Source organism: Chelonia mydas, chromosome 18 (assembly GCF_015237465.2).
Source record: "Chelonia mydas isolate rCheMyd1 chromosome 18, rCheMyd1.pri.v2, whole genome shotgun sequence".
Taxonomy (NCBI): domain Eukaryota; kingdom Metazoa; phylum Chordata; order Testudines; family Cheloniidae; genus Chelonia; species Chelonia mydas.
Window position 1 is genome coordinate 287,675 of NC_051258.2, and position 26,255 is coordinate 313,929.

Genomic DNA, 26,255 nt, shown 5'->3' on the forward strand with positions numbered 1-26,255 from the left:
TTTGGCTGGCAACCCCTGGGTGAAACACCAAAATGGCAGCCAGGTGAACCTTTATTGACGACACCGACAGTCCTTGCTACTTTAAGTGCAGCAGATAGTCCAAGATGAAGGGTACTGATGACTTCATCGTAGAAATATGATTCCATAAGGACCAAATTGAGAATCTCTTTCACTTGGCCAAGTAGGTGGCCCTTGTGGATGGTTTCCTACTGCCAAGGGCCCCAAATATGTCAGCTCTAGTGGATTTAACCATGAAGCCTCCATGCCGTGAGGTGGATAGATTTGAGACTGGGACGCCGGAGACGGCTGTGGTCCTGGATGATCAGGTCTGGAACTAGGGGCAGGATGATTGGGGTGTCCACTGACAGTTCCAGGAGAGTGGTATACCAGTGCTGACAGGGTCAGGTTGACGCTATCAATATCACCAAGGCTCCTTCCTTTCTGCCTTTGAGCAGGACCTTGTGGGCAAGTAGAACAGGCGGAAATTCGTAGAACAGGTGGTCCTTCCAAGGAAGGAGGAATGCGTCTGCAAACGAGCCCGGGCTGTAATTCAGAAAGGAGCAGAACTGCTAACAACTATCTTAACTATTTACAGATTAAACTAAGAGACCACTAGGGGATCACTCAAGCCACGAACAAGAGAAGAGAACGCTCCAACGACTGTCACTGGAGGTAAGAAGGAACTGAACAGGTGGCGGGTCGGCAGGACTGTACATGCAGCGCCATGAAGGAGCAACTCCAGGGGCACCTGAACCATCCCAACAGGTACCGCTAAGGGAAAAACCTTCCAGCGACTGTGCATGCAGCATGCACACACCTACTTGGAATTGACATGAGCAAGCACTTGAAGAAAACATCTACTAGCTCAACAGCCAGGTTGATTAATCAGGCTCATAAATGGGGAAACACATTTTTATCTGAAGAAAAACATATGAGATTCTTTTTTGTGTGTTTTACTGAGACTGAACTGCATTGCTCTGTTTCCTACCTAATCCATCAGTCTATTCTATTAAACTTTTCTTCCTATGTCTTTCTGCTCTTTCCTCATTTAATTCCTTTGAACCCTGAGTTCAGATTCTCTACATTATGACATCATCTGCACCCCTATGACCACAAAGAGAAACTTGTTCCAAACAACAAGCTTTTCGTTGAGAAAGAAAATATACCACATACAAAGGATTATAATACCTAGACCTTTTACCGTGTTTTTCACCCACAGATCTTAAAGTGTTTTTATCACTATGCCCATTTTACATATGGGAAAAACAGGGCCAGTGCCAGTTCAGCGGGCGAGAAATCCAAATCCAGCAGCCTATCCACTGGACCACACTGCTTCCCCAATTGTATGTGGATAAATATTGAAAATAACAAAAATAATAATTACATACACACAACTTTTTCTCTTGGAAGTTTGCTAAAAATAAATTATAGTGTGAAAAGTAAGCAGCTAGTAAATGTCAGAGACAGCCTTCTTACATATAGAGCAAACCAAGGCCAAATGGAGAATTCTTCCTAAAATCTACTAGAAGGAAAATCTGTATAGCTTTGAAAAGATCTAACAACTGAGGATTATTGTGCAAACTAGTCAAGATCACCTTGCAGAATAAAAATGAAGTGCTCTTTGCTTTCAAAAGGGATTCACTTGATTCATTCCTTTTAGGAACAAGTTAAAGCATGGCCAAAATTAGTCTATGAACCACCCAAAAGGTCTGAAATTTGTAGGACCATTGACTCTGCATGACATGTTTCTATTAAAAGACATCTTATAAATTGCAGGTTTACTTTAAAATCTGTTTACCTGATAAGTAGGTGGTCTACCATAAATAGATAGGTTTCAGAGTAGCAGCCGTGTTAGTCTGTATCCGCAAAAAGAAAAGGAGGACTTGTGGCACCTTAGAGACTAACAAATTTATTTGAGCATAAGCTTTCGTGAGCTACAGCTGGTGCCACAAGTACTCCTTTTCTTTTTTCATAAATAGATCGTAGACTACCAGAGGCTTTTTATTTTTTTTGGTAGCCATGCTATGAATTATCATGCTATCAACAGATGTGCTTCTTTCTATAAGTTAATATAAGAAAAGCTACTCTGATCTTCAACAGAATGGAATGCTGCAGAAGCAGCAGCAGTGTAATTGGACTGCAATAGTTCCTCCTCGCCTATATTTCACTCCCCAGCTTTGTGTCTGTGTTCCCTACCTATTTTACTTAACACTTTATATTTATTAAGCTCTTAAGGAAATTGTTTCATTTATTCAGAGGAAACCGCATCTGGAAAATAAAATACTTGAAAGTTAGTACTAACACCGAGTAAAGAACATCGCTTCAGAGTCTTTGCTAAACAGGGAGACTATACAGCAGTTCAGGCTATACAAAATAAATACTATCATTAATAAAAGAAAACAGGTACAGCATCTATAACACTACATACCAGGAAAAGTATTGTCTTCTTGGAACCCACACTCTAACCATTTGACAACAGAATAACATTCCATATCTTGATTAGGGCTAGATAACTAGGATTGGTCAGATTATTAACATACATTATTTATTTTTTTATTCAGCATAGACTTGTAAAGGATCACCTTCTCCAACTGGGACCAATTTAGAAATGGAAGGTTTTGAATGTCTAGATGTAAATCAGAGGCCAGTAGGTTAGATTAGATCATATGCAACCCTCTAGCATTAAAATCTATGAAATTGTATAACTGGGTAATTTTTTTAAGATTATACAACTGGGTTTGGTATTCAGTAGTTAAATCTGACAGTGTAATCTTTTAAACCCACTTTAAATTAATATCTGTTGTTTTATATTACAGCAGAGCTACTATTCTAATGAAAAGATCTCATGGTTCTGTTTTGTGTGTCAAATATTCTCGTGTCTCCTCTAATTAAAGTTTCTAAAACTAAGAGGACTTCTCTGATCAATTTCAAAAGCCAGGCGTGCGGCAGCTACCTCACACAGCCACTTGCATTGTGCTGAAGTCATCTACACACAGACATATAAATTGACGCATCCAGGAATTTTCTTCTCCTCTCACCCGCTTCCTCTCCAGTCCTCTCTTCTCTTTCACCACCAGAAAGGAAAAATGACACTTTCAATACTGTCTCCTCCTAGAAGGGCTCTCTAGGCTTGTAGATTAGCAAAATCCCAACACTGCTAAATACTGTAAAACACAACATCTCCCCAGTGTGAGTACACTGCTTTCAGTCCATAAGCACCCTTCTTTTCTTAGGGCCTATGCAGCATTCCTTACTCATCCTGAAGGAAGGGGGAAAGAGAGAAAAGCAAAGCATGCATGCATTCAGGCAGGCTGGAAGGCCGGATTTACCTGGTTTATACTGGTATACTAGCCCTTCACCAGAGCTCTCTGTGGAGCCTGAATTAGCATCAGCTCCTTCACTCTCTGAAACACACTCAGCTCCATTACGTATAGGCTCTGCTTCCTGCTCTCCATTTTCTTCCACAACTTTTGCTTTTTTAAGTTCAGAGGTATCTCTTTCCAGGTGGAACACATGTCTCATTTTATCCTGCTCAGATTCAGGTACTTTGTCACTCGAAAGTTCCTCTTCTACTTTACGCTGAAGCAGAAGCAAGAGAGAGATTCTGGTTAAAAATAACACCCTTTCCAAGACACTCCGTATGTGAAGCGGCTACATACTCTTCACTACAGCACATTTGCACAACACTATAATGCATATGTATCTTAAACTGTGACATGTACAACTATAATGAAACAGAGTAAATAAGATCATTTACTCAAAACACAGTATCTCATTTTCTGAAGTAACCCACTGTCAATTAACAGTGTAACTGGAATGGCTTAATATTACCTATAAAGTCTACATGTACTGTTGAGTTAGAATGGAAGGAACAGTTAAGCCCTGTAATATGATGATCAGGAGTAACAGATAGCAATCCAAACCCATGCAATCTCTCACTCCCTCATCTGATGGGAAAACAGCAGCTCCACTAAAAGCAGTGCAGAACCCTGTTCATAGGGGTTGTTTCTCTAAATGAAAAATACCCGCTGCAAATTGGAGCAGTTTCCATAAATAATGCTAATGTAACACACAAATGCAATTTCATCTGGCTGCTATTTTTCAGGAAACCCCATATTTTGAATGGTTTCAGAGTAGCAGCCATGTTAGTCTGTATTTGCATATTTTGTATGTTATCCCTGACTATTAAATTTTAAAATGCTCCAAGGGGACAGCCTTATTCTGATGACATTCAGCGAAGTGCTAGGAACACAATTTTCCTGGGAGAAGTCCAGATTCAAACCACATTCATCCATTAAAAGAATGGTGTAATTTATTTATGATGCTCAAAAGAAGAATTTGATCACTTTGCTATCTAAAACATAGCATTCAAAAATGCTTTCTGCACTGTTCTAAGTAAAGAATTTGTAAATTTACTTCATTTTTCTTTAACTAAATTTGGCATAATGGCCTTGGAGACTGAGTCCTCAACTGAATGATGAAAAAACACACAGCAACTGCAAGCTTTCCTGGCATTGCCCCCTGCCAGTGTACTTCACACCCTGGCTTGGAAAAGGGCATGATGATGCACACTACGTGGCTTACCCCCTTATATTTTGGGAAGCTAATATGAGGGGGCAAAGAGTCCAGAAGAGCTGGCTGTATTTTAAAGAAGCCTTATTGAGGGCGCAGGAACAAACCATCCCGAAGTGCAGAAAGAATAGCAAATATGGCAGACGACCAGCTTGGTTTAACAGTGAAATCTTCGGTGAGCTTAAACTCAAAAAGGAAGCTGACAAGAAGTGGAAATTTGGACAGATGACTAGGGAGGAATATAAAAATATTGCTAGAGCATGCAGGGGTATAATCAGGAAGGCCAAGGCACAATTGGAGGTGCAGCTAGCAAGGGATGTGAAGGGTAACAAGAAGGTGGTCCTGCACTTAGGAAGGTATGTTAGCAACAAGAAGGTGGCCAGGGAAAGTGTGGGGGAGGCAACATAGTGACAGATGATGTGGAAAAAGCTGAAGTATTCAGTGCTTTTTTTGCCTCGGTCTTCACAGACAAGGGAAGCTCCCAGACTGCTGCACTGGGCAACACAGTATGGGGAGGAAGTGAGCAGCCCTCAGTGGTGAAAGAACAGGCTAAGGACAGGGTTTAAAAGAGAACTGGATAAATTCATGGAGGTTAAGTCCATTAATGGCTATTAGCCAGGATGGGTAAGGAATGGTGTCCCTAGCCTCTGTTTGTCAGAGGGTGGAGATGGATGGCAGAAGAGAGATCACTAGATCATTACCTGTTAGGTTCGCTCCCTCTGGGGCTCCTGGCATTGACCACTGTCAGTAGACAGGATACTGGGCTGGATGGACCTTCGGTCTGACCCAGTATGGCCATTCTTATATTCTTAAGGACTATTTAGAAAAGCTGGACATGCACAAGTCCATGGGTCCAGAACTAATGCATCCAAGGGTGCTGAGGGAGTTGGCCGATGTGATTGCAGTGCCATTGGCCATTATCTTTGAAAATTCGTGGCGATCGGGGGAGGTCCTGGACGATTGGAAAAAGACAAATATAGAGCCCATATTTTAAAAAGGGAAGAAAGAGAACCCGGGGAACTACAGCCTTACTTCAGTCCCCAGCAAAATCATGGAGCAGGTCCTCAAGGAATCCATTTTGAAGCACTTGGAGGAGAGGAAAGTGATCAGGAACAGTCAACATGGATTCACCAAGGGCAAGTCATTCCTGACCAACCTGATTGCCTTCTATGATAGATAACTGGCTCTGTGGATATGAGGTGGATGTGATATATCTTGACTTTAGCAAAGCTTTTGATACCATCTCCCACAGTATTCTTGCCAGCAAGTTAAAAAAGTATGGATTGGATGAATGGAATATAAGGTGAATAGAAAGCTGGCTAGATTGTCGGGCTCAATGGGTAAACAACGGGTCTGCTGGATGTCTAGTTGGCAGCTGCTATCAAGCGGAGTGCCCCAGGGTCAATCCTGGGGCCAGTTTTGTTCAACATCTTTATCAGTGATCTGGATGATGGGATTAACTGCACCCTCAGCAAGTCCACAGATGACACTAAGCTAGGGGGAGAGGTAGATAAGCTGGAGGGTAGGAATAGGGTCCAGAGTGACCTAGACAAATTGGAGGATTGGGCCAAAAGAAATCTGATGAGGTTCAACAAGGACAAGTGCAGAGTCCTGCACTTAGGATGGAAGAATCCCATGCACCACTACAGACTAGGGACCGAATGGCTAGGCAGCAGTTCTGCAGAAAAGGACCTAGGGGTTACAGTGGATGAGAAGCTGGATGTGAGTGAACACTGAACAGTGTGCCCTTGTTGCCAAGAAGGCTAATGGCATATTGGGTTGTATTAGTAGGAGCATTGCCAGCAGATCGAGGGAAGTGATTATTCCCCTCTATTCGGCACTGGTGAGGCCACACCTGGAGTATTGAGTCCAGTTGTGGTCCCCCCCCACTACAGAAGGCATGTGGACAAATTGGATAGAGTCCAGTGGAGGGAAACGAAAACGATTAGGGGGCTAGGGCACATGATTTACGAGGAGAGGATGAGGGAACTGGGGCTATTTAGTCTGCAGAAGAGAAGAATGAGGGGGGATTTGATAGCAGCCTTCAATTACCTGAAGGAGGGGTTCCAAAGAGGATGGAGCTCGGCTGTTCTCAGCGGTGGCAGATGACAGAACAAGAAGCAATGGTCTCAAGTTCCAATGGGGAAAGTCTAGGTTGGATATTAGGAAACACTATTTCACTAGGAGGGTGGTGAAGCACTGGAATGGGTTACCTAGGGAGGTGGTGGAATCTCCATCCTTAGAGGTTTTTAAGGCCCGCTTGACAAAGCTTTGACTGGGATGATTTAGTTGGAGTTGGTCCTGCTCTGAGCAGGGGATTGGACTATATGGCCTCCTGAGGTCTCTTCCAACCCTAGTATTGTAGATTCTATGACTTCAATTTCAACAGTCCATTTAATAATTAGCCTTTCTGTTGAATTTGCCAATTAGGGGGCAAACTGTGATGGTAGGATATTTAATGTGAAACTGTGATGTGGGCACCTGTCCACTAAGAACTGGATATTCACATAATTAGACTGTATGCCATTACTGCATAGTAAAAACAGGCACCTGTTGACACCAAGGATGAGGCTCCTAGTACACCCACCTGTCAATCCTCATTGACAGGATGTACTAGGAGCAAAGACTTATGATTAATTCTGCAGATACAAGCAAATTGGTGCAACATACTTCTACAGTGGAAGGATGACAGAGCTGCAGTAAACTGATCTGAGTGATCAGAGAAAGCTGTGGAACGTACAGCCTGCCCACATGCAGGGTGCTCTCAGAAGAGACAATGAATAATGCTTCCATTTACCCAGTTTGGCTAAGGGCAGGCAGTTTTTCTAGTTGTGCTGATAAAGGACAGTTTTAACCAATCTGATTATAGAGTCTATTGCTAATTCCCCCTTTTTCATGACTCTTCTAATTCTAGATTTCCCCAGATAATTTAAAATACATTTTGACAATAACCCCATAAGAATGTAAACATAATACCGCTGGGCTCCCAGGTAGCTTTCTCAAAAAAGTCATGCCAGGGCTGTCATTCATGCTGGACACCAGGGTTGTATGTGCAGAACAGTTCAAATCAAGCCATTTACAATCATGCCTTATGAGCAAAAGTTTTAGTTTAACTTTCAAGTTACTTTGCATTCTTCATAGTGTACCAGACCATGAACAATTCCACCACTCAGAACGTTTAAAATTATTTACCATAGCATTTGACAAATTATAACTATAGCGGGTCAGTGCATATGTAGAAGAACCGAAACAAATTTTCAAAATATATTTTTAAAACTATGAATGAGATATGTGGATTACTGTTGATAAATATAGTTATGAATGCAACACTTATGTGTGGGAAGAGGATAAATAAAATGTAACTATACTGACATTAGAACAGACCCCTGCCACATGTCTCTCATTCCCTGGAAAAGCAAGTGCTGGGAATCCTGCAGTAGCGCTCTTGCCACTCTGCAGAGCCCATCACACACGCTGGAAAGTCTGATTGATAAGAAGGGTAGTAACCAAGATATGGACCTTTGGGGTAGTTAAAAGCTCGGTTAGGACAACTGGGGAAGAAAATAAGATATCACTGGCTGAAAAAGTAGTGAAAACTGAGAAGGTTTTCTATCTTCAATATCTATGTATGAACTTCTCCCCACCCTTCTCCTCAACTTAGTACCACAACACGTAAAAATGTAGTTACTGCTAAAGGACTGACAGCACAGAGCTGATAGCACATAGAGAAGCAGGTAATGAACTGCAGAAACTAGTTTAACCAGCAATGTGAGGAGAGAAAACCCACCAAGACAAACCGAATGAAATTAATGCACTCATATTAGTTTTTTGTTTGTCTCTGTACAAAGAGTAGAACTCTCTCAGACTTCCAACAGTTTCTGCACATTTAAACATGGCCTACATGGGAAGAGGACTCCAAAATGAGACTTTCTAGTGACAATAGTTGCAATTCCCTTTAGTCTGCTACACATTACAGAAGTAACCCCATTAAGACTCCCAGTGTTCTGACCCTGAGAGACCCACTGCCAAAATTCTGTCCTTGAAGATGTACTGCAATAATCCCATTGAAGTCAACAGGAACTGTGCAAGTTCATCCAAGGGTTATCTTCTGTCCCTTAATACAGATGGTGGCCCATATCAGATTACCAGAAAGAAGGACCTCACACCAGTGCAAACTTGAGAGAACAGGTAGAGGGAATCTCTGATTTGCTGAAAATTTTCTCTATTCACGTAGCTATTGTTGATATGCAGGTTTGCATGAAAACTTCAACTCTTTCACTTCTCGGCTTCTCCTCCAGCTTGACTCTGCCATGAAGACATAGTTCTTTGTTCATGACATCACAAATACAGCATTGTGAAGGGGAAAGGCATGCTATGCCACTCAACACCAACATCTGAGGCTATTTATTGAGCAGCTCTAATGGGCTCCAAAGCGAGACCTGTCCAATCCTTCACTTGAACTACAGTAGTTACGACGAGTGACCCTGAGCGTGGGGACGATATAAATTAGACAAAATGAATGCATATTTAGGTATCCAAAAGATCTGCAGACTACAGATATCTGTTTAAAGTATAATGGAGTGTATCTGACAGTTTGCCCCCACAATCAAGTCCATTTACACCTTCTAAGCTAAATGAGTGGTAGTGTGTGACCCAAGCTAGCCTCACAAGAGGGTTACACATTATCTTGAAAGTAAGATATAGGAAGATTACACTGCCCCTTACCTCTGTTTCCGCCTCTAACACCTCCTCAGTGGCTTGGGTCCGATCTTTTGGTTTCTTCCACATCTTTGGTGCAGCTACAGCTGTTTGGGCTGCAATACAAGTTTACGCCCATTACTTGCCAACACCAAATCATGGTTAGACTGGTCTGGTCCTGGGTACTATCTTCACTCTCACTTGAGCTTTGTTTTCAACCACATAGAAAAATAAAAATAGCCAAACCATTCTCTAGAACTAAGATCCAAATGATCAGTTTTTACCAAAAAGCAGTGACAGCTAAACGGCCAGAGCAATGTTAGAACAAGACAGAATTTGTTTTACAAGCTATTTTTTCATACTCTAAGACAGGGTGGGCAAACTACAGCCCACGGGCCACATTCGGCCAGCCAGCCAATTTAATTCAGCCCTCGAGCTCCCACTGGGAGCAAGGTCTGGGGCTTGCCCCACTCCCATGTTCCATCTGGGGAGCGGGGTTGGGGGCTGCTCCGCGTGCGCCATGGCTTCTGGAAACAGTGGCATGTCCCCCTCTGGCTCCTACATTTAGGGGCAGCCAGAGGGCTCCAAGCACTGCCTCATCCGCAGGTGTCACCTCCACAGCTCCCTTTGGCTGCAGTTCCTGGCCAATGGGAGCTGCGGGGTGGTGCCGCCTGTCTGTGCCTCCGCATAGGAGCCAGAGGGGGGACATGCTGCTGCTTCTAAAGTGTCGCCCGGAATCTGCATCCCTGATCCCCTCCCGTGCCCCAACCTCCTGCCCCAGCCCTGATCCCCCTCACACCCTCCGTCCCAGCCCAGAGCACCCTCCTGCACCCCAAACCCCCCATCCCCAGCCCCACCCCAGAGCCTGCACTCCCAGCCAGAGCCCTCCCCCCCCCCCCATTCCCCTGCCCTGGTCCCTCTCCCGCCCTCTGAACCCCTTGGCCCAGCCTGGAGCACCCTCTTACACCTCAAACCCCTCATCCCCAGCCCCAGCCCAGAGCCCGCACCCCCAGCCAGAGCCCACACCCCCTCCTACACCCCAACCCCAATTTTGTGAGCATTCATGGCCCCGCCATACAATTTCCATACCCAGATATGGCCCTTGGGCCAAAAATTACTTTACAGAGCAAGGAGTTAACAACTGGCAATACAATAATAATGTAGGAAAATACACAGCAATACTTCATACCTTACAATTGTTTGAAAGAGCACTACCATTGACCAGGATACTGGGTTATGCTCGATAGTTTTTTCCAAGAGTGTCCTAAAATTTTTAATTTCTACTTCAACAGCAACCAGAAACAAAACAGAAGGAATCATGTTTTAATGTGTCATCCAAAAGGATGGCACTCTAGATGTGCAACACGTCACTGGCAACCTGCTTATCTTTAATTGTGTTTTTAATGAATTTCAAAAGCCAATTAATAATTCTACTGTTTATCACCACCAGCTGGTTGAATGTGTAACATAAAATATTTACAGCCATCAATGATCTATCTGATCACTATTTTTTTCCCCTCAAAAGTGAAAGACCACAAGGAATATTAATACTCAAGACAGACAAACTATATTCATCCAAAATCTCTGTGATCTGTAGTATCAGCTCTACCAGGCTTGGGAAACACACACATGCTTAACTAGAAGCATGAAAAGAAACCCAGTGAAATGAATGGGACTGCTCACATGCTTAAAATTAAGCATGTACAAAAGCATTTGCAGGATCAGGGCCTCAATTACTAACTTTTCTCTATAACATCTGTAGAACAACATGGCATGTACATACTTCAATATAAAACAATAAAATGGAATTAAGAGGCTTTACACACAGATGACTGAAGGGAGAGTGACTAAAGACAATGCACCGATACACATTAAGTATGGAACCGTAACTAGATCCTAAGTTGTTGAAATTTGTTCCTCAGGGCAAAAAGGAAATTGGGTTCATTAAGTTTCCAGTGCCCAAAAAGATACCTTGGTGGTTCCGTGGCTTGTTAACAGAGGTTAGTTTGACTGTTGATTTTCGGAGATATAACTGGAATCAGCAGAAATCATTACAGCAAACATGCCAGTTGGAACATGGTGTGTGACAAAATATACTGCTACGAATACTGAGACAGTCGCTCTCTCTATGGAAGATAACAAAGATGGCCTAACAATATATACTAGGCTAATTAAAGTGGAATTCATAATATGAACACAAAAGTAAGCTCTTGATAAACAAAATATCCCAACTTTGTCTGGTTCTTTTATATAATGCATGACAATACTGACAGCAATTTCATCTTAAATACCAGTCATAACTTGGTTGAAAAACATTACTGTGCACATCAGCTGTAACTAGCCCAAACTTCTGAACAACAACTTTATACAAATACTGAACTTAATACAGTACTTTTCATCTGTAGATCTAAAAATGCATTAAAAGGAGGGCAAATATCTACTTTACAGATGAAGAAACTGAAGTACAGAAAGAAAAATTTGTGACAATTTTTGTGGGAATTTCCTATAATATTTTTATGACTCCTATATGTGCCGTTTCCCTTTGCATCGCTACCTAGTGGGTGTGAAAGGGCCAAAGCTGCTCCTGGAGCAGCACAGGAGACATGAAGTCTGTGTATCACTGTCTGGGGTGGAATGAAGGATCATTAAAAAACTGATTGAAACTGATCCATGCCAACAAAGAATCCAGAAAGACAATGAGAACTGACACCTAACAGCAGGAAACCTCGGCAGGAGGGATACATGAACTCAGCTGGAAAACAAAGGAGAAAGGCATCAGGTGGCTGGAGTAAAGGCTGCCCTTTGGGGAGAAACAGGCTCTCACTTGGGACTAAGGACAAGGGAGAGAGACAGAGACAGAAATGGAATGCCTTTCTATGTTAACCTAAGGACTTGCAGGTTCTGTAGCCAGGTCACTAATAAATTGTTACCTTGCTTTGAAAAGGCTGCCTGCTCTTGCTGCAAATATTCACTGAAAGAATTGCACCCTAAAGCAGAATAGTACAAGCCTCCCACAGGGTCTGTCTCAGCTGAATTCACTGCAGAGAGCTATGGAGAGAGACAGAGATTGCTGGGACCTGAAGGCCCAGTCTTGGAATCTCAAGAGGCCACAGGTCTGTCTCTGTGGAACTATGTGAGTCCTTGGAGTCCAGCATACTAACGGGGTCACTCCCAATGGACTAGCCACATTCTGGGACATACATCATATCCTGAAGCTCTATGATGAAAGTGACTTGTCTAAGGCCACCCAGCAGGTCTATGGAAGAGCTGGACAAATAACCAATCTTTTGACTCCCAATCCAGTGCCATATCCACTGGACCATGCTTGTTAAGAAAATTTAAATTTAAATGTACTGAAGAACCTTGCTAATTATCAGTAATAGCTGGGAAGACTCATTATAAATGATTGAATATTGGAAAGACAAGATGGGTGGGTTGGTCTTTTTTTGGACCAACTTCTGTTGGTGAGAGAGACAAAGAGCTCTTCTTCAGGTCATAAACTCGTAGTGATAGGAGTGCTGTCTCTATTAAAAGTTTGCTAACGTGGGAAGAAACTGTCAGATTTCTGTGCAGATTATAGAGTCTGTGGTTTAGCAAAGTGTGGATATAAGTGAGAATCCACTGTCAGTGACAGAATGCAAATAGTTTGAGCCCTACATTTCACCACCTATTGTGCTATAGTTTAGCAAAGAATGTCCTCTGGGGTTTAGAAGTCAATTAATTTTTTTTTTTAAAGAATTCCATGGAACTCAACAAAGTAAAGCTGCACAAGAGTGCTTCCACCTTGTGTCTCTGCAGAAGCAGCAATGAGCAGAAATCAAGACAAACATTTTCAGGCTTTCAAAGTGGTGCAGCTATACAAAAAGGTATTTAATAATATCCCCCTAAAACTGCTGGCCATTTGCAGATGAGAAATACTGCCATGAAGAGAAGCTGTCACTGAAAACTTTGTCTTTTCAGATGAAAAGGATACATTTTCTTAAAAGGAATCACTACGGCTTCTTGGGCTCCTTCCTCCCCCTGCCAGCTCAGGCCACCCCTTCATGACACTCAAAACATCCATACAGGCAACAATGAAGACCAATTAAAACCCAAGGAAATATAATCAACTTGATGTGTTTGAGGTACTTATTTTTTTTCCTTCACCTTTTCTCCATTACACGTGGAGCATGCTAAACAGTCATTGCCAACATAATTTCATCTTCAAGAATATATTTTTTCACATGTTGGACTCAAGGAATACAAGTAATACAAAAAGGACTCAGTCCTGCAAAGTGCTGAGCATTGACCTCATTGTGAATTGTGGGTACTCAACACTTTTCGCAAGTGCTCAACACCTGCCAGAACTGAGACATAAGTCACTCCTAATCTATCACTGAACCTCTCTCTATGGGGTTTTTTAAATTTCGTACATCCATTTTCGTCCCATTCAACTGCAAGGACCATTGTAATATATTAGCACATTTAGAAGGTATCTACAACTAACATCAGAAGGATGGCAGGAAATAGATTAACTGTAATATTGTGTATTTTAGAAAACACATCTCCATAAGTATTCTACACACACATAGCTTGTTGATAATTGCTCTGGAATGGCTTACTGTTATGACATTGCTCCATGAAACAGAAGTAAATGTCTGACAATGCACAAAGTGGTACAACATATTTATTTAAAGCTTGATGCATCAGCCTTGTACTGCAATCCTACAAATGTCATTATCATTTTAAATATATGAATTGAGAGAAGACAAATGATTGTGTGGTGTTTTATCAAGGTTTTATTGGCATGAAGATGGTGGTGAAGCCACTAATGAATTATGCAGGTCATCCCAAGAAGTGCCAATAAAATCTTTACAATCACTCTACTACATGTTTCATATTTGCTGCACGGTTTATAGAGAAACTATTTAAAAATACTTCAGAGCCTTACAATGAGACGCATTGTTACAATATTTCATTTCTGCCTGTAAAATCAAATCCCACTGGAATGCAAAGGGAGCTGCACCTAAATCCTTTAAGATCCTTTGACAAATCCAGCCTGAGTCCAACTGGTCACAACACGGAGGGAGAAGACAATGGTAACAAACAACTTACAGAGCATTACAACATTACTTTATTTTACATACACATGACAACTTTACAATTTTAAGGTCTGATATCATGTGACCTTCCTTGACTAGAAGTGTATGCTGCATGGGTCCTAAGGGAAACCTGGGAATTTCTCCTTAAACTTGCCACTGGCGCAGCACTGAATCCTTCACCTCACAGAGCAGTGAAATCTTGGACAGTAGAGAGAGTACATAAGAACGGCCATATTGCATCAGACCAATGGTCCATCAAGCCCAGTATTCTCTCTTCCAATAGTGGCCAATGCCAGGTGCTTCAGAGGGAATAAACAGAACAGGTAATCATCAAGTGATCCAAGCCCTGTCGCCCATTCCCAGCTCCTGGCAAACAGAGGCTAGGGACACTACAGAGCATGGTTTGCATCCCTGTCCATCCTAGCTAATAGCCACTGATGGATCCATCCTCCAGGAACTTATCTAATCCTTACCCTGGTATAGTCTTGGCCTCACAACATCCTCTGGCAAAGAGTTCCACAGACTGACTGTGCATCGTGTGAAGAAATACTTGCTTTTGTTTGTTTGAAACCTGTTGCCTATTAATTTCATTTGGTGACTCCTAGTTCTACTGTTATGAGAAGGAGAAAATAACACTTCCTTGTTTACTTTCTCCACACCAGTCATGATTTTATAGACCTCAATCATATTCCCCCTTAGTCATCTATTTTCCAAGCTGAAAAGTCCCAGTCTTATTAATCTCTCCTCACACAGAAGCTGTTCTATACCCCTAATGTTTTTCTTGCCCTTTTCTGTAGCTTTTCCAATTAAAATATATCTTTTTTGAGATGGTGCGGCCACATCTGCACGCAGTATTCAAGAAAATACTCCATGTCTAGTTGGCAGCCGGTATCAAGTGGAGTGCCCCAAGGGTCGGTCCTGGGGCCGGTTTTGTTCAATATCTTCATTAATGATCTGGAGGATAGTGTGGATTGCACCCTCAGCAAGTTTGCAGATGACACTAAACTGGGAGGTAGATACGCTGGAGGGTACGGATAGGATACAGAGGGACCTAGACAAATTGGAGGATTGGGCCAAAAGAAATCTGATGAGGTTCAGCAAGGACAAGTGCAGAGTCCTGCACTTAGGACGGAAGAATCCTATACACTGCGACAGACTGAATGGCTCGGCAACAGTTCTGCAGAAAAGGACCTAGGTGTTACAGTGGACAAGAAGCTAGATATGAGTCAGCAGTGTCCCCTTGTTGCCAAGAAGGCTAATGGCATTTTGGGATGTATAAGTAGGGGCATTGCCAGCAGATCGAGGGTTGTGATCATTCCCCTCTATTTGGCATTGGTGAGGCCTCATCTGGAGTACTGTGTCCAGTTTTGGGTCCCACACTACAAAAAGGATGTGGAAAAATTGGAAAGAGTCCAGCGGAGGGCAACAAAAAGGATTAGGGGGCCGGAGCACATGACTTATGAGGAGAGGCTGAGGAAACTGGCATTGTTTAGTCTGCAGAAGAGAAGAATGAGGGGGGATTTGATAGCTGCTTTCAACTACCTGAAAGGGGGTTCCAAAGAGGATGGATCTAGACTGTTCTCAGTGGTAGCTGATGACAGAACAAGGAGTAATCGTCTCAAGTTGGAGTGGGGGAGGTTTAAGTTGGATGTTAGGAAAAACTTTTTCACTAAGAGGGTGGTGAAGCACTGGAATGGGTTACCTAGGGAGGTGGTGGAATCTCTTTCCTTAGAGGTTTTCAAGGTCAGGCTTGACAAAGCCCTGGCTGGGATGATTTAGTTGGGTATTGGTCCTGCTTTGAGCAGGGGGTTGGACTAGAACCTCCTGTCCCTTCCAACCCTGAGATTCTATGATTCTATGCTTCTAAAATATAATATTGCTTCTATACAAGTCCATGGCATACCATGCACTTATATAGAAGCAATATTATACTTTCTGTTTTATTATCTATCCCTTTCCTAATGATCCCCAACATTTAGTTAGCTTTTTTGACCGTTGCTGCACACTGAGTGGCTGTTTCCAGAGAACTATCCACAATGAGTCCAAGATCTCTTTCTTGAGTGGTAACAGCCAATTTAGACCCCATCATTTTATATATATACTTGGGATTATGTTTTCCAATGTGCATCACTTTGCATTTGTCAATACTGAAATTCATCTGCCATTTTGTTGCCCAGTCCTCCAGTTTTGTGAGATCCCTTTGTAACTCTTTGCAGTCTGCTTTAGACTTAACTATCTTGAGTAGTTTAGTATCATCATCTGCAAATTTTGCCACCTCATTATTTAAAAAACAGTTACCTACCTTTCATAACTGTTGCTCTTCAAAATGTGTTGCTCATTTCCATTCCATTCTAGGTGTGCGCACACCCACGTGCGCGGTTGTCGGAGATTTTTGCCTTTACAGTATCCGAAGGGCCAGCTTTGGAGCCTCCTTGAGTGCCATGCTGATGCATTGGTATATCGGGTGCTGCCGGCCCTACGCCCTCTCAGTTCCTTCTTGCCGGCAACTCCGACAAAGGGGCAAGAGGGCGGGTATTGGAATGGACATGAGCAACACATCTCGAAGAACAACAGTTATGAAAGGTAGGTAACCGTTTTTTCTTCTTCGAGTGTTTGCTCATGTCAATTCTATTCTAGGTGACTCACAAGCAGTGTTCCCTCTAATTTTTCCCACCCATGTGCAGAATGAATTTTGTTATGTCCACAAATATGGAGGTGATGTGTAACACATCACCTCCATATTGGCACACATAACAAAATTCATGTGGCAGAGTGGGGCCAAGGGGTTCAGAGTGTGGGAGGGGGCTCAGGGCTGGGGCAGAGGGTTGGGGTGCGGCCGGGGATTCAGGGGTCAGGGTTGGGACAGACAGTTGAGGTGTGGAGGGTGAGGGCGCAGTGGGGCTCCCCAGGGCTATGGTGGGGAGAGAGGACTCCCCTGCCCCCACGCTCTCTCCCCGCAGCAGCACCTGGGCTGGGGTGGGGGAGAGGTGCCTCTCCAGGCCGTGGCAGATCCAGGCCAGCCTAGGTTCAGGCCGGGGGAGGGTGCACCTGTCGCCTGTCAGGTTTGGTGCTGGGCTGCGGCGGGGCGCCTGTCCCCCGGTCGCATCAGATTTGGCACTGGGCTGGGTTGGGGTGAGGAGAGGGGCGATGCGGCAGGTCTGGGGCTTGGGGATAGGTAGCTGCGCGGCCACACAGCTTAGAGGAAACTTAGTTCACAAGCAGTATCAATGGAGATGGACTCAGAGTTCACAGTCTTGCAGCTTGCAGCACTGTTTGGCCCGAATACGCTGTTCTGAGGCCCAGCACACGAACCTTTTCCATTTGGCCAGGTAAGTTGCTCTGGTGAAGGGTTTCCTGCTACCCAGCAAGACCTGCTGAACATGGGCTGAGCATGCTCATTTGTCCGCACTTAGCCATGCAGTAGCCAAGCCACCAAGTTCAGCGCCACCAGGTTTGGGTGCAAAAGGCTGCCGTAGTTCTGGGATAGCAGATCCAGCCAGAGGAGCAGCTGCAGTGGGGAGGCTACCGAACGCAGCAGTGTGCCAAACCAGTGCTGGCAAGGTCACGCGGGGGCTATTAGGATAATTCTCGCCCTGTATTGCTTGATCTTCACAAGAACTCTGTCAATTAACAGCACTAGCGGGAAGGCATACATTAGCACTCCCGACCAGGGAATGAGAAAGGCGTCTGACAGGGAGCCCCTGTCCATCCCCCGCATCGAACAAAACATATGGCACTTTCTGTTCTGCCTGGATGCGAGCAGGTCCACCTGGGGAGTCCCCCACCCCTGGAAGATGGAGCGACCACTTGTGGCGAGACAAGGAAGTCCTGCTAAGGTGATCTACCAAGATGTTCCTGGTTCCAGACAGGTGTGTGGCTATCAGATGGATGGCATGCCGCACACAATGACGGAGAGCTTCTTGACAAAGGGCCGAAGATCTGGCACCACCCTGCCTGTTGATGTAATACATCACGGCAATATTGTCCATCAGGACCTGCACCACATCTGCCCTTCAGGTGGGGTAAGGAAGCCTGGCAGGCCAGATGAACTGCTCTTAGCTCCCTGACATTGATGTGGAGGGTCAGATCGTCCTGCAACCAGTGGCTCTGGGTGCTCAGCTCGCCCAAGTTGCCTCCCCAGCCCAGGTCCAAAGCATCAGAGGCCAGGGTCAATGATGGGGATGGGATTACAAAGGGGACTCCCTGCAACACCGATCCGGGGTCTAACGACCAATCCAGGGACGACCTGATGTGGTCCGGCACCCTGACTACCTAGTCTAGGTCATGCCTGTTGGGGATGTAGACAGACGCCACCCATGCTTGCAGAGGCCGGAGATGGAGCCGAGCATGGCTGACCACATACGTACACACTGCCATGTGGCCCAACAGCCGCAGGCAGGTGTGAGCCATGGTGAGCTGGTTGTTCTTTACATGTGAGATCACGGCCGATATGGCCTGAAAATGAGCTTCCGGAAGGAAGGCTCTTGCTTGTGTGGAGTTGAGAACTGCCCCAATGAACTCTATTTGCTAGACAGGCATTAAGATGGATTTTTTCTCATTTATTAACAGGCCCAGGTTGTGGCAGGTGGAACGCACCAGATTGAGGCTCCTCTGCACTTGCTCCTGAGACCTGCCTTTGATGAGCCAGTCATCGAGATATGGGAAGACCTGGACCCCTTGACATCTCAGGTAAGCAGCCACTGGCGCCATACATTTTGTGAACACCCTCAGGGCCGATGAGAGGCCAAAGAGTAGCGCCATGACTTGAAAATGGCATCTGCCCACTATGAAATGGAGGAAATGTCTGTGACCTTGGAATATGGAAATATGGAAATAAGCATCCTTCAAGTCAAGGGTGGCATGTACGAGTCTCCTGGATCCAGGGAGGGGATGATGGAGACCAGGAAGACCATGCGAAACTGCAACTTTCTGAGAGACTTGTTGAGGTGATGCAGGTCCAGAATGGGTCTGCGGTCCCGTTTTGCTTTCGGGATTAGGAAGTAGTGGGAATAGAACCCTTTTCCCTTCATGTCCCGAGGGACCTCCTCCACCGCCCCTAGGTACAGGAGGTTCTCAGCCTCTTAGACAAGTAGTTACTTGTGAGAACAGCCCCAGAAGAGGGAAGGTGGGAGGGAGGGGTGGCCGAAAATTGCAGGGGATAGCCCCGAGATACTATGTCCACCACCCACTGGTCCGAGGTGACCCACGACCAGGCCGAACGGTAGGGACGAAGATGGACGAGGAAAGAACAAGGTGGATCTGGGGAACTGACTGGGGCGTTGCTCTCGAGTGAACCTTCAAAATGAGCGCTTCTGGTCCCTGGGATGTTTGGCTGGGCTGCGAGGGTGAGTGGAGGAGGAAGGGCGGCAACGAATAAAGCTCATTTCTCTATCCCTTTTCCTTGCAGATCCTTGACGAGGCTGCCGGTCTTGGCGGCAGGGGGAGTGGAACTCTTTCCATGCAGACTGCGGCATATGCATGCCCAGAGAGTGCAGGGTGGCCCGAGTGTCCTTTAACCCATGCAGCCTTTCATCAGTCTGCTCCGAAAAGAGACCGTTCCCATCGAATGGGAGGTCCTGGATAGAGGTCTGCATCTCTTGGGACAGACCAGTGGTGTGAAGCCAGTAGCTGCACCTCATGAAAACCGCCGCCGCAACTATCCTAGCCACTGAGTCTGCCACATCCCATGCCATCTGGAGAGCGCACCTAGCTTCCACAGTGCCTCTAAAGGGGGCGCCACACCTGGCCCTACAGATAACGCTAAGGCAAAAATCTATGACGACTGCGCACATGCACACACAGAATGGAATAGACATGGGCAAGCACTCAAAGAACCACCCTTTTTCCAGATCATTTATGAATATGTTGAACAGTACAGGACACAATACAGATCCCTAAGGGGATATCACTATTTACCTCTGTCCATTCTGAAAACTAACAATTTATTCCTAACCTTTGCTTCCTATCTTTTACCTAGTTACTGATCCATGAGAGGACCTTCCCTCTTATCCCATGACAGCTTACTGTGCCTAAGAACCTTTAGTGAGGGACCTTGTCAAAGGCTTTCTGAAAATCTAAGTACACTATATCCACTGGATCACCCTTGTCCACATGCTTGTTGACCCCCTCAAAGACTTCTAGAAGATTGGTGAGACATGATTTCCCTTTACAAAAACCATGTTGACTATGTCCCAACAAATCATTTTCATCTATGTGTCTGATAATTCTGTTCTTTACTATAGAAAGAAGAAATTTCACATGTTGGGGAAGAGGGACAGAAGAAAACATGCCATTTTTTAAAACAATTTATTTGTGAAGCTCCTCAGAGATTTGAAATGTTAGAAACAGTCCTTGCGGAATTTGATTATTAGGTAGAATGAAGATGAGGTGGCCAAAAGCCCAAGGTGAATTGAATTAATTGTATGGATATCTCCACAACAGGCAAGTGGTACATGTGATTGCATCTTTGTGTATACATTATACATTCAAACACATACACACACCTTTTAGCACAGTGTATATTGCTCACTGGCATACTACAAAAGTTGCAGTATGCAATCTATTATAGTTATTGTTACATTAATGACATTAACTATAAATTACTCACCCATTTGCCTGGAGAGGGATATGGTATTTTTGTTTGTTTTTTAAATGAGTAAAGTAGCATTACTTTTTCATTATCATGGGAGTAATGTTTGTATCTGGGCTGGTAAATTTTTGTGATGATATTGCACATCTGGTTTAACAGTTATTTAAATACCCCATGCACAAAGGGTCTTTGTTCCACAACTATCATTTAGGGTCCAGAAAACCACTGAAGAAAACAAACTAATATATGATGGCTGATTTCTTATGACAGAGTATCTCGTGTTCTTCCACTCCTCATTCATAAAGAGAAATGTCAGAATACAAATAAGTAACTACATAATTATACTGGATGAACTGAGATGTTCCATTGCAACAGAAAGTAGAGTTAAACTGCAATGTGGAGCATGGACCTCATTCTCCATTGCCTTGAACCTTTTGAAGTAATTTATATCTTACAAAGTAGATGTAAAAAGTTACCATTCCAATTTGCTAGCATTTTACAGCCAATTAGCACAGAAAGACTGTGCCCTTAGAGGGAACCAAGTATTGATGTTCTGCCCACTTTGGTGTAGGGGTGCAGGAGGCTAGCGTATGCCACACCGCCTAACGTGTATGGCACTGCCATGCAGTATGGTGGCGGGGATGGGTAAGGCTGTATGAGAGGGACCAGAAAGTTGAAGGATGTCCAGGAATTGGTACTGAGGGTCTTGAACATCTTTCACTGGAAGGTTGAGGGCAGTAGCCATGCGATGGAGCAGGGATTGATATTGCATGTGGTCACCAGGTCTGAGAGGGAACGTGGAATAAAGGCATTTTCTAGTGACAAAGTGCTTGTAGGGATGGGTGGTTCTGGAGGTGTCGTCAGGACCGGCAGTGCTGATGGAGCAGGACCATCCAAGGGTTCATCCTGGATAGTGGCAGTATGGGAAGGAGATGCACGGTGTGGGCGATGTATACCACGATGATGCTAGGGGTCCCATGAGGGCCAGTTAGGTCAGGAGTAGGGGTTGCCATGCATCGACGTTTCCTGTGGGTTTCTGGACTAGGAGTCAGATGCAGGACTGTAGTCCAGAGGGTGCCAAGGATCAGGACTGTAAGAGCAGGCCAGGGAAAAGGCCGTGTCCAGTTTGGTAGACCAGTCAGACTCCAAGGGTTCTGGAAAGGGAGGAGCTGTCGGCACTGGTGGAACCAATGGTGCCAGGCATGGCGGAGGAGGACGGTTGAAAAGCAAGAGGGGCTTGTCTGTCCTGGAGCCAGTTGAGAATGATGGAGGACAAGGGGTTCATCGACTAGAGAAGGGAGTACAGAGCGCAGCGGAGTACCTGCGAAGGGTAGCGGAAGTTCCGCTGACAGCGTGAGAGGCGATAGACAGCCTGGAGTGCCTGGGACCAGATGCATCAAGCCTAAGGGTCCCAATGGAGTTGACAGTGCCAAGAGCGAGGTAGAAGGTCCCACTGCTGGACTAGATGGGGCTGATGGTAAGTGGTGGCATTAGGAACGGTGTTGCGTGCGCACTCTCTTAGGGGCTGAAGTCAAAGCCAGAACTTCTGTTGCAGCACACGACTTCTCATCCGACCAATCGCAGCTCGTGGAGGAAATGCGTTGTTCTGAGGTGGTCGCGGTCAGGGAGCCGCCCTTGTGCCTGTGCTTCTTGTGCATGCAGTGGGGCTTCAGTGGGTGCGGCAGTGCTGCATATGAGGAGCCAAGTGAGGCACTTACCGCCAGTGACGGGTGTCACTCTGGTGGTTCCGTTGGAGCCAGGTCTTGTTGCGCATGTGGGCACATTGCCTCCTCTATTAAAAAGTTATGGAGATGAAGTGCATGAGCTTCTCAGGTCCGTGATGGAAATGAGTGGCAAATGGAGCAGCAGGAAACTATATGGGCTTCACCCAGGCAGTAGAGACAACAGGTGAGCTCGTCACTCACTGAGAAGGAGCGAGGGCACAAGGTGCAGTTTTTGAAGCTGGCTTGATGGGATTGGGCCGGGAAGGGTGGAGAAGTCCCCAAAGGGGAAAGTCCAATAAAATAACCTAACTATATACTAAGAATGTAAAACTATCGAACTAAAGAGGAGGAAAATGGGAACTATATACAGTTAAAAAGGGTCAAACACAATACCCTTAGGTGACTAAGAGGACGTAGGAACAAAGGGTTCCAACTGTGGCCATGCGGCGGTAAAAGGGAACTGGAGCGGCGTTGACCCGCGCAGCATCTTAAAGCCTTGGATGCGCCACTTGCCGACGCAAGACATGCATGGGGGGGGGGGGGGGGGTGGTCAACGGACACTACTATGAACAGTTCCAGCTCTGGCACATGGTGCGCATGCACACCAGCATTTGTAATTCATATAAGGACCAGCACCTGAAGAAGAATCAGAACTTCAAGAAAGATTACACAAAACCTGAGGAATATTTTTTTCCATATTCCTAAAAACATTTTTTCAGAGACTGTGTGTTTGGCTATTTACCAATAATGAAATTAAAGCATTAAAATTAAAATCTTCATAATAAAAAAACCAAAACATTGTATATAATAATTTTGAGTTTAAACTATGGTACATCTAAAAGCAAACTACAATCCTATAATTTAGGAGCTGATCATATAAATTGTTACTTACACAAGTAGTCCTATTCCACTATTGAACCAATGAAGAAATTAAGTGTGTGTTATGAAACGGCTGAGACTGAGAGAAGACTGTTATTGCAAGAGCAATGACAAACTTAAAACAGGAGAAGGCAGAAGAAAATTATTAACTGAAAAATATCCAATGTTATACAGATGGTGAAAAGCCTGTTTAGATCCAGCATGCAAATTATTTACAGGAATATGGCATAATTTTCAGCCATCTCACAGCTTTTCACAGAAGTAATTTAATATCAGAAAATAATACAGTAGTTGTAATTAATTAATGCCATTACACATTTATAAATACATTTGTGAAAGGGTAAAATATAAATTGACAGAAAATCATAATGATTTTTTCCTGTTCAAGTTCACTTTGTCTCTGTATATAACAGGTTTTAAAACCCCTTAGGAACTTCTTATGTAGGGGTAGTCAATTATTTTGTGTCATGGTCCACATTTCTTGGTCAAGGTACAGTCAAGGTGCTGACTCCAGAGAAAATAATATAAAAAACCCAATAATAATAAGTAAATAAAAGATTTCAGGGTCTGTTCTAAAGCCTCTGGCAGTCCGAATTTGCCCCACGGTCCGCCTATTGACTACCCCTGTTCTGATGCCTAACACTTGAAAGCTGAAGTGGTCTATCTGTGACTGAAACTCTTCTGAAAGTAGCAGTAAGACCAATGCAGAAGGAAAGGTCTAGAAGTGAAAGGTGAATACTGTAAGCGTAATGAAATTACAGGTAAAATTTTGCCCACGGATATTTCACTGTAGTCTAATGGGAACCATATTTGATCATCCAAGGGCAGAATCTGGTCCTATAGGTTTCAGGCTGGCAGCCTTTAAAATAATTATGATATGGGAAAAATTATGTGTAATATCAGAAAAATCTTTAATTTTTCTCATTTTCTCTTGTCCTTCAATAACAAAAAATGAGTAAACTTTCAGTTTCATGTAAAGAGTATTTTACAAAATTAACCCCTCAACACAGACACAAATCTTGCAGTACGCACTGTTGATTAATGGAAATAACATACTTAGGTGACAGGTTTCAGAGTGGTAGCTGTGTTAGTCTGTATCAGCAAAAAGAACAAGGAGTACTTGTGGCACCTTAGAGACTAACAGATTTATTTGGGCATAAGCTTTCGTGGGCTAAAACCCACTTTCAGATGCATGCAGTGGAAAATACAGTAGGAAGATATATATGCAGAGAGAACATGAACAAATGGGTGTTGCCATACCAACTATAATGAGACTAATCAATTAAGGTGGGCTATCATCAGCAGGAGAAAAAAAACTTTTGTAGTGATAATCAGGGTGGCCCATTTCCAACAGCTGACAAGAAGGTGTGAGTAACAGTAGGGGGAAAATTAGCATGGGGAAATAGTTTTTACTTTGTGTAATGACCGATCCACTCCCAATCTTTTTTCAAGCTTAATTTAATGGTGTCCAGTTTGCAAATTAATTCCGATTCTGCAGTCTCTCATTGGAGTCTGTTTTTGAAGTCTTTTTGTTGGAGTACTGTGACTTTTAGGTCTGTAACTGAGTGACCAGGGAGGTTGAAGTGTTCTCTGACTCGTTTTTGAATGTTATTATTCTTGACATTTGATTTGTGTCCATTTATTCTTTTACATAGAGACTGTCCGGTCTGGCCAATGTACATGGCAGAGGGACATTGCTGGCACATGATGGCATATATCACATTGGTAGATGTGCAGGTGAACGAGCCTCTGATAGTGTGGCTGATGTGATTAGGCCCTATGATGGTGTCCCCTGAATAGATATGAGGACACAGTTGGCAACGGGCTTTGTTGCAAGGATAGGTTCGTGGGTTAGTGTTTTTGTTGTGTGGTATGTGGTTGCTGGTGAGTATTTGCTTCAGGTTGGGGGGCTGTCTGTAAGCAAGGCCTGGCCTGTCTCCCAAGATCTGTGAGAGTGAGGGATTGTCCTTCAGGATAGGTTGTAGATCCTTGATAGAGAGGTTTTAGTTGGGGGCTGAAGGTGACGGGTAGTGGCGTTCTGTTACTTTCTTTGTTGGGTCTGTCCTGGAGTAGATGACTTCTGGGTATTCTTCTGGCTCCGTCAATCTGTTTCTTCAATTCAGCAGGTGGGTATTGTAGTTTTAAGAACGCTTGATAGAGATCTTGTAGGTGTTTGTCTGAGGGACTGGAACAAATGTGGTTGTATCTTAGAGCTAGGCTGTAGACAATGGATCGTGTGGTGTGGTCTGGATGAAAGCTGGAGGCATGTAAGTAAGTATAGTGGTCAGTAGGTTTCCGGTATAGGGTGGTGTTTATGTGACCATCGTTTATTAGCTCTGTAGTGTCCAGGAAGTGGATCTCTTGTGTGGACTGGTCCAGGCTGAGGTTGATGGTGGGATGGAAATTGTTGAAATCATGGTGGAATTCCTCAAGGGCTTCTTTTCCATGGGTCCAGATGATGAAGATGTCATCAATGCAGTGCAAGTAGAGTAAAGGCGTTAGGGGACGAGAGCTGAGGAAGCGTTGTTCTAAGTCAGCCATAAAAATGTTGGCATACTGTAGGGCCATGCGGGTACCCACAGCAATGCTGCTGACTTGAAGGTATACATTGTCCCCAAATGTGAAACAGTTGTGGGCGAGGACAAAGTCACAAAGTTCAGCCTCCAGGTTTGCCGTGACATTATCGGGGATACTGTTCCTGACGGCTTGTAG

The 26,255-nt window shown here is 44.2% G+C and overlaps 1 protein-coding gene across 1 annotated transcript in view; it reads right to left on the minus strand.

Moving 5' to 3' along the window:
• Positions 1–26,255, minus strand: part of EIF4G3 (eukaryotic translation initiation factor 4 gamma 3) — a 382,496-nt gene that overhangs the window by 126,216 nt on the left and 230,025 nt on the right. The window contains 2 exon segments of the mRNA XM_043531915.1: positions 3,330–3,579; positions 9,298–9,386. Of these exon segments, the coding sequence (XP_043387850.1) occupies positions 3,330–3,579; positions 9,298–9,386 (339 nt within the window).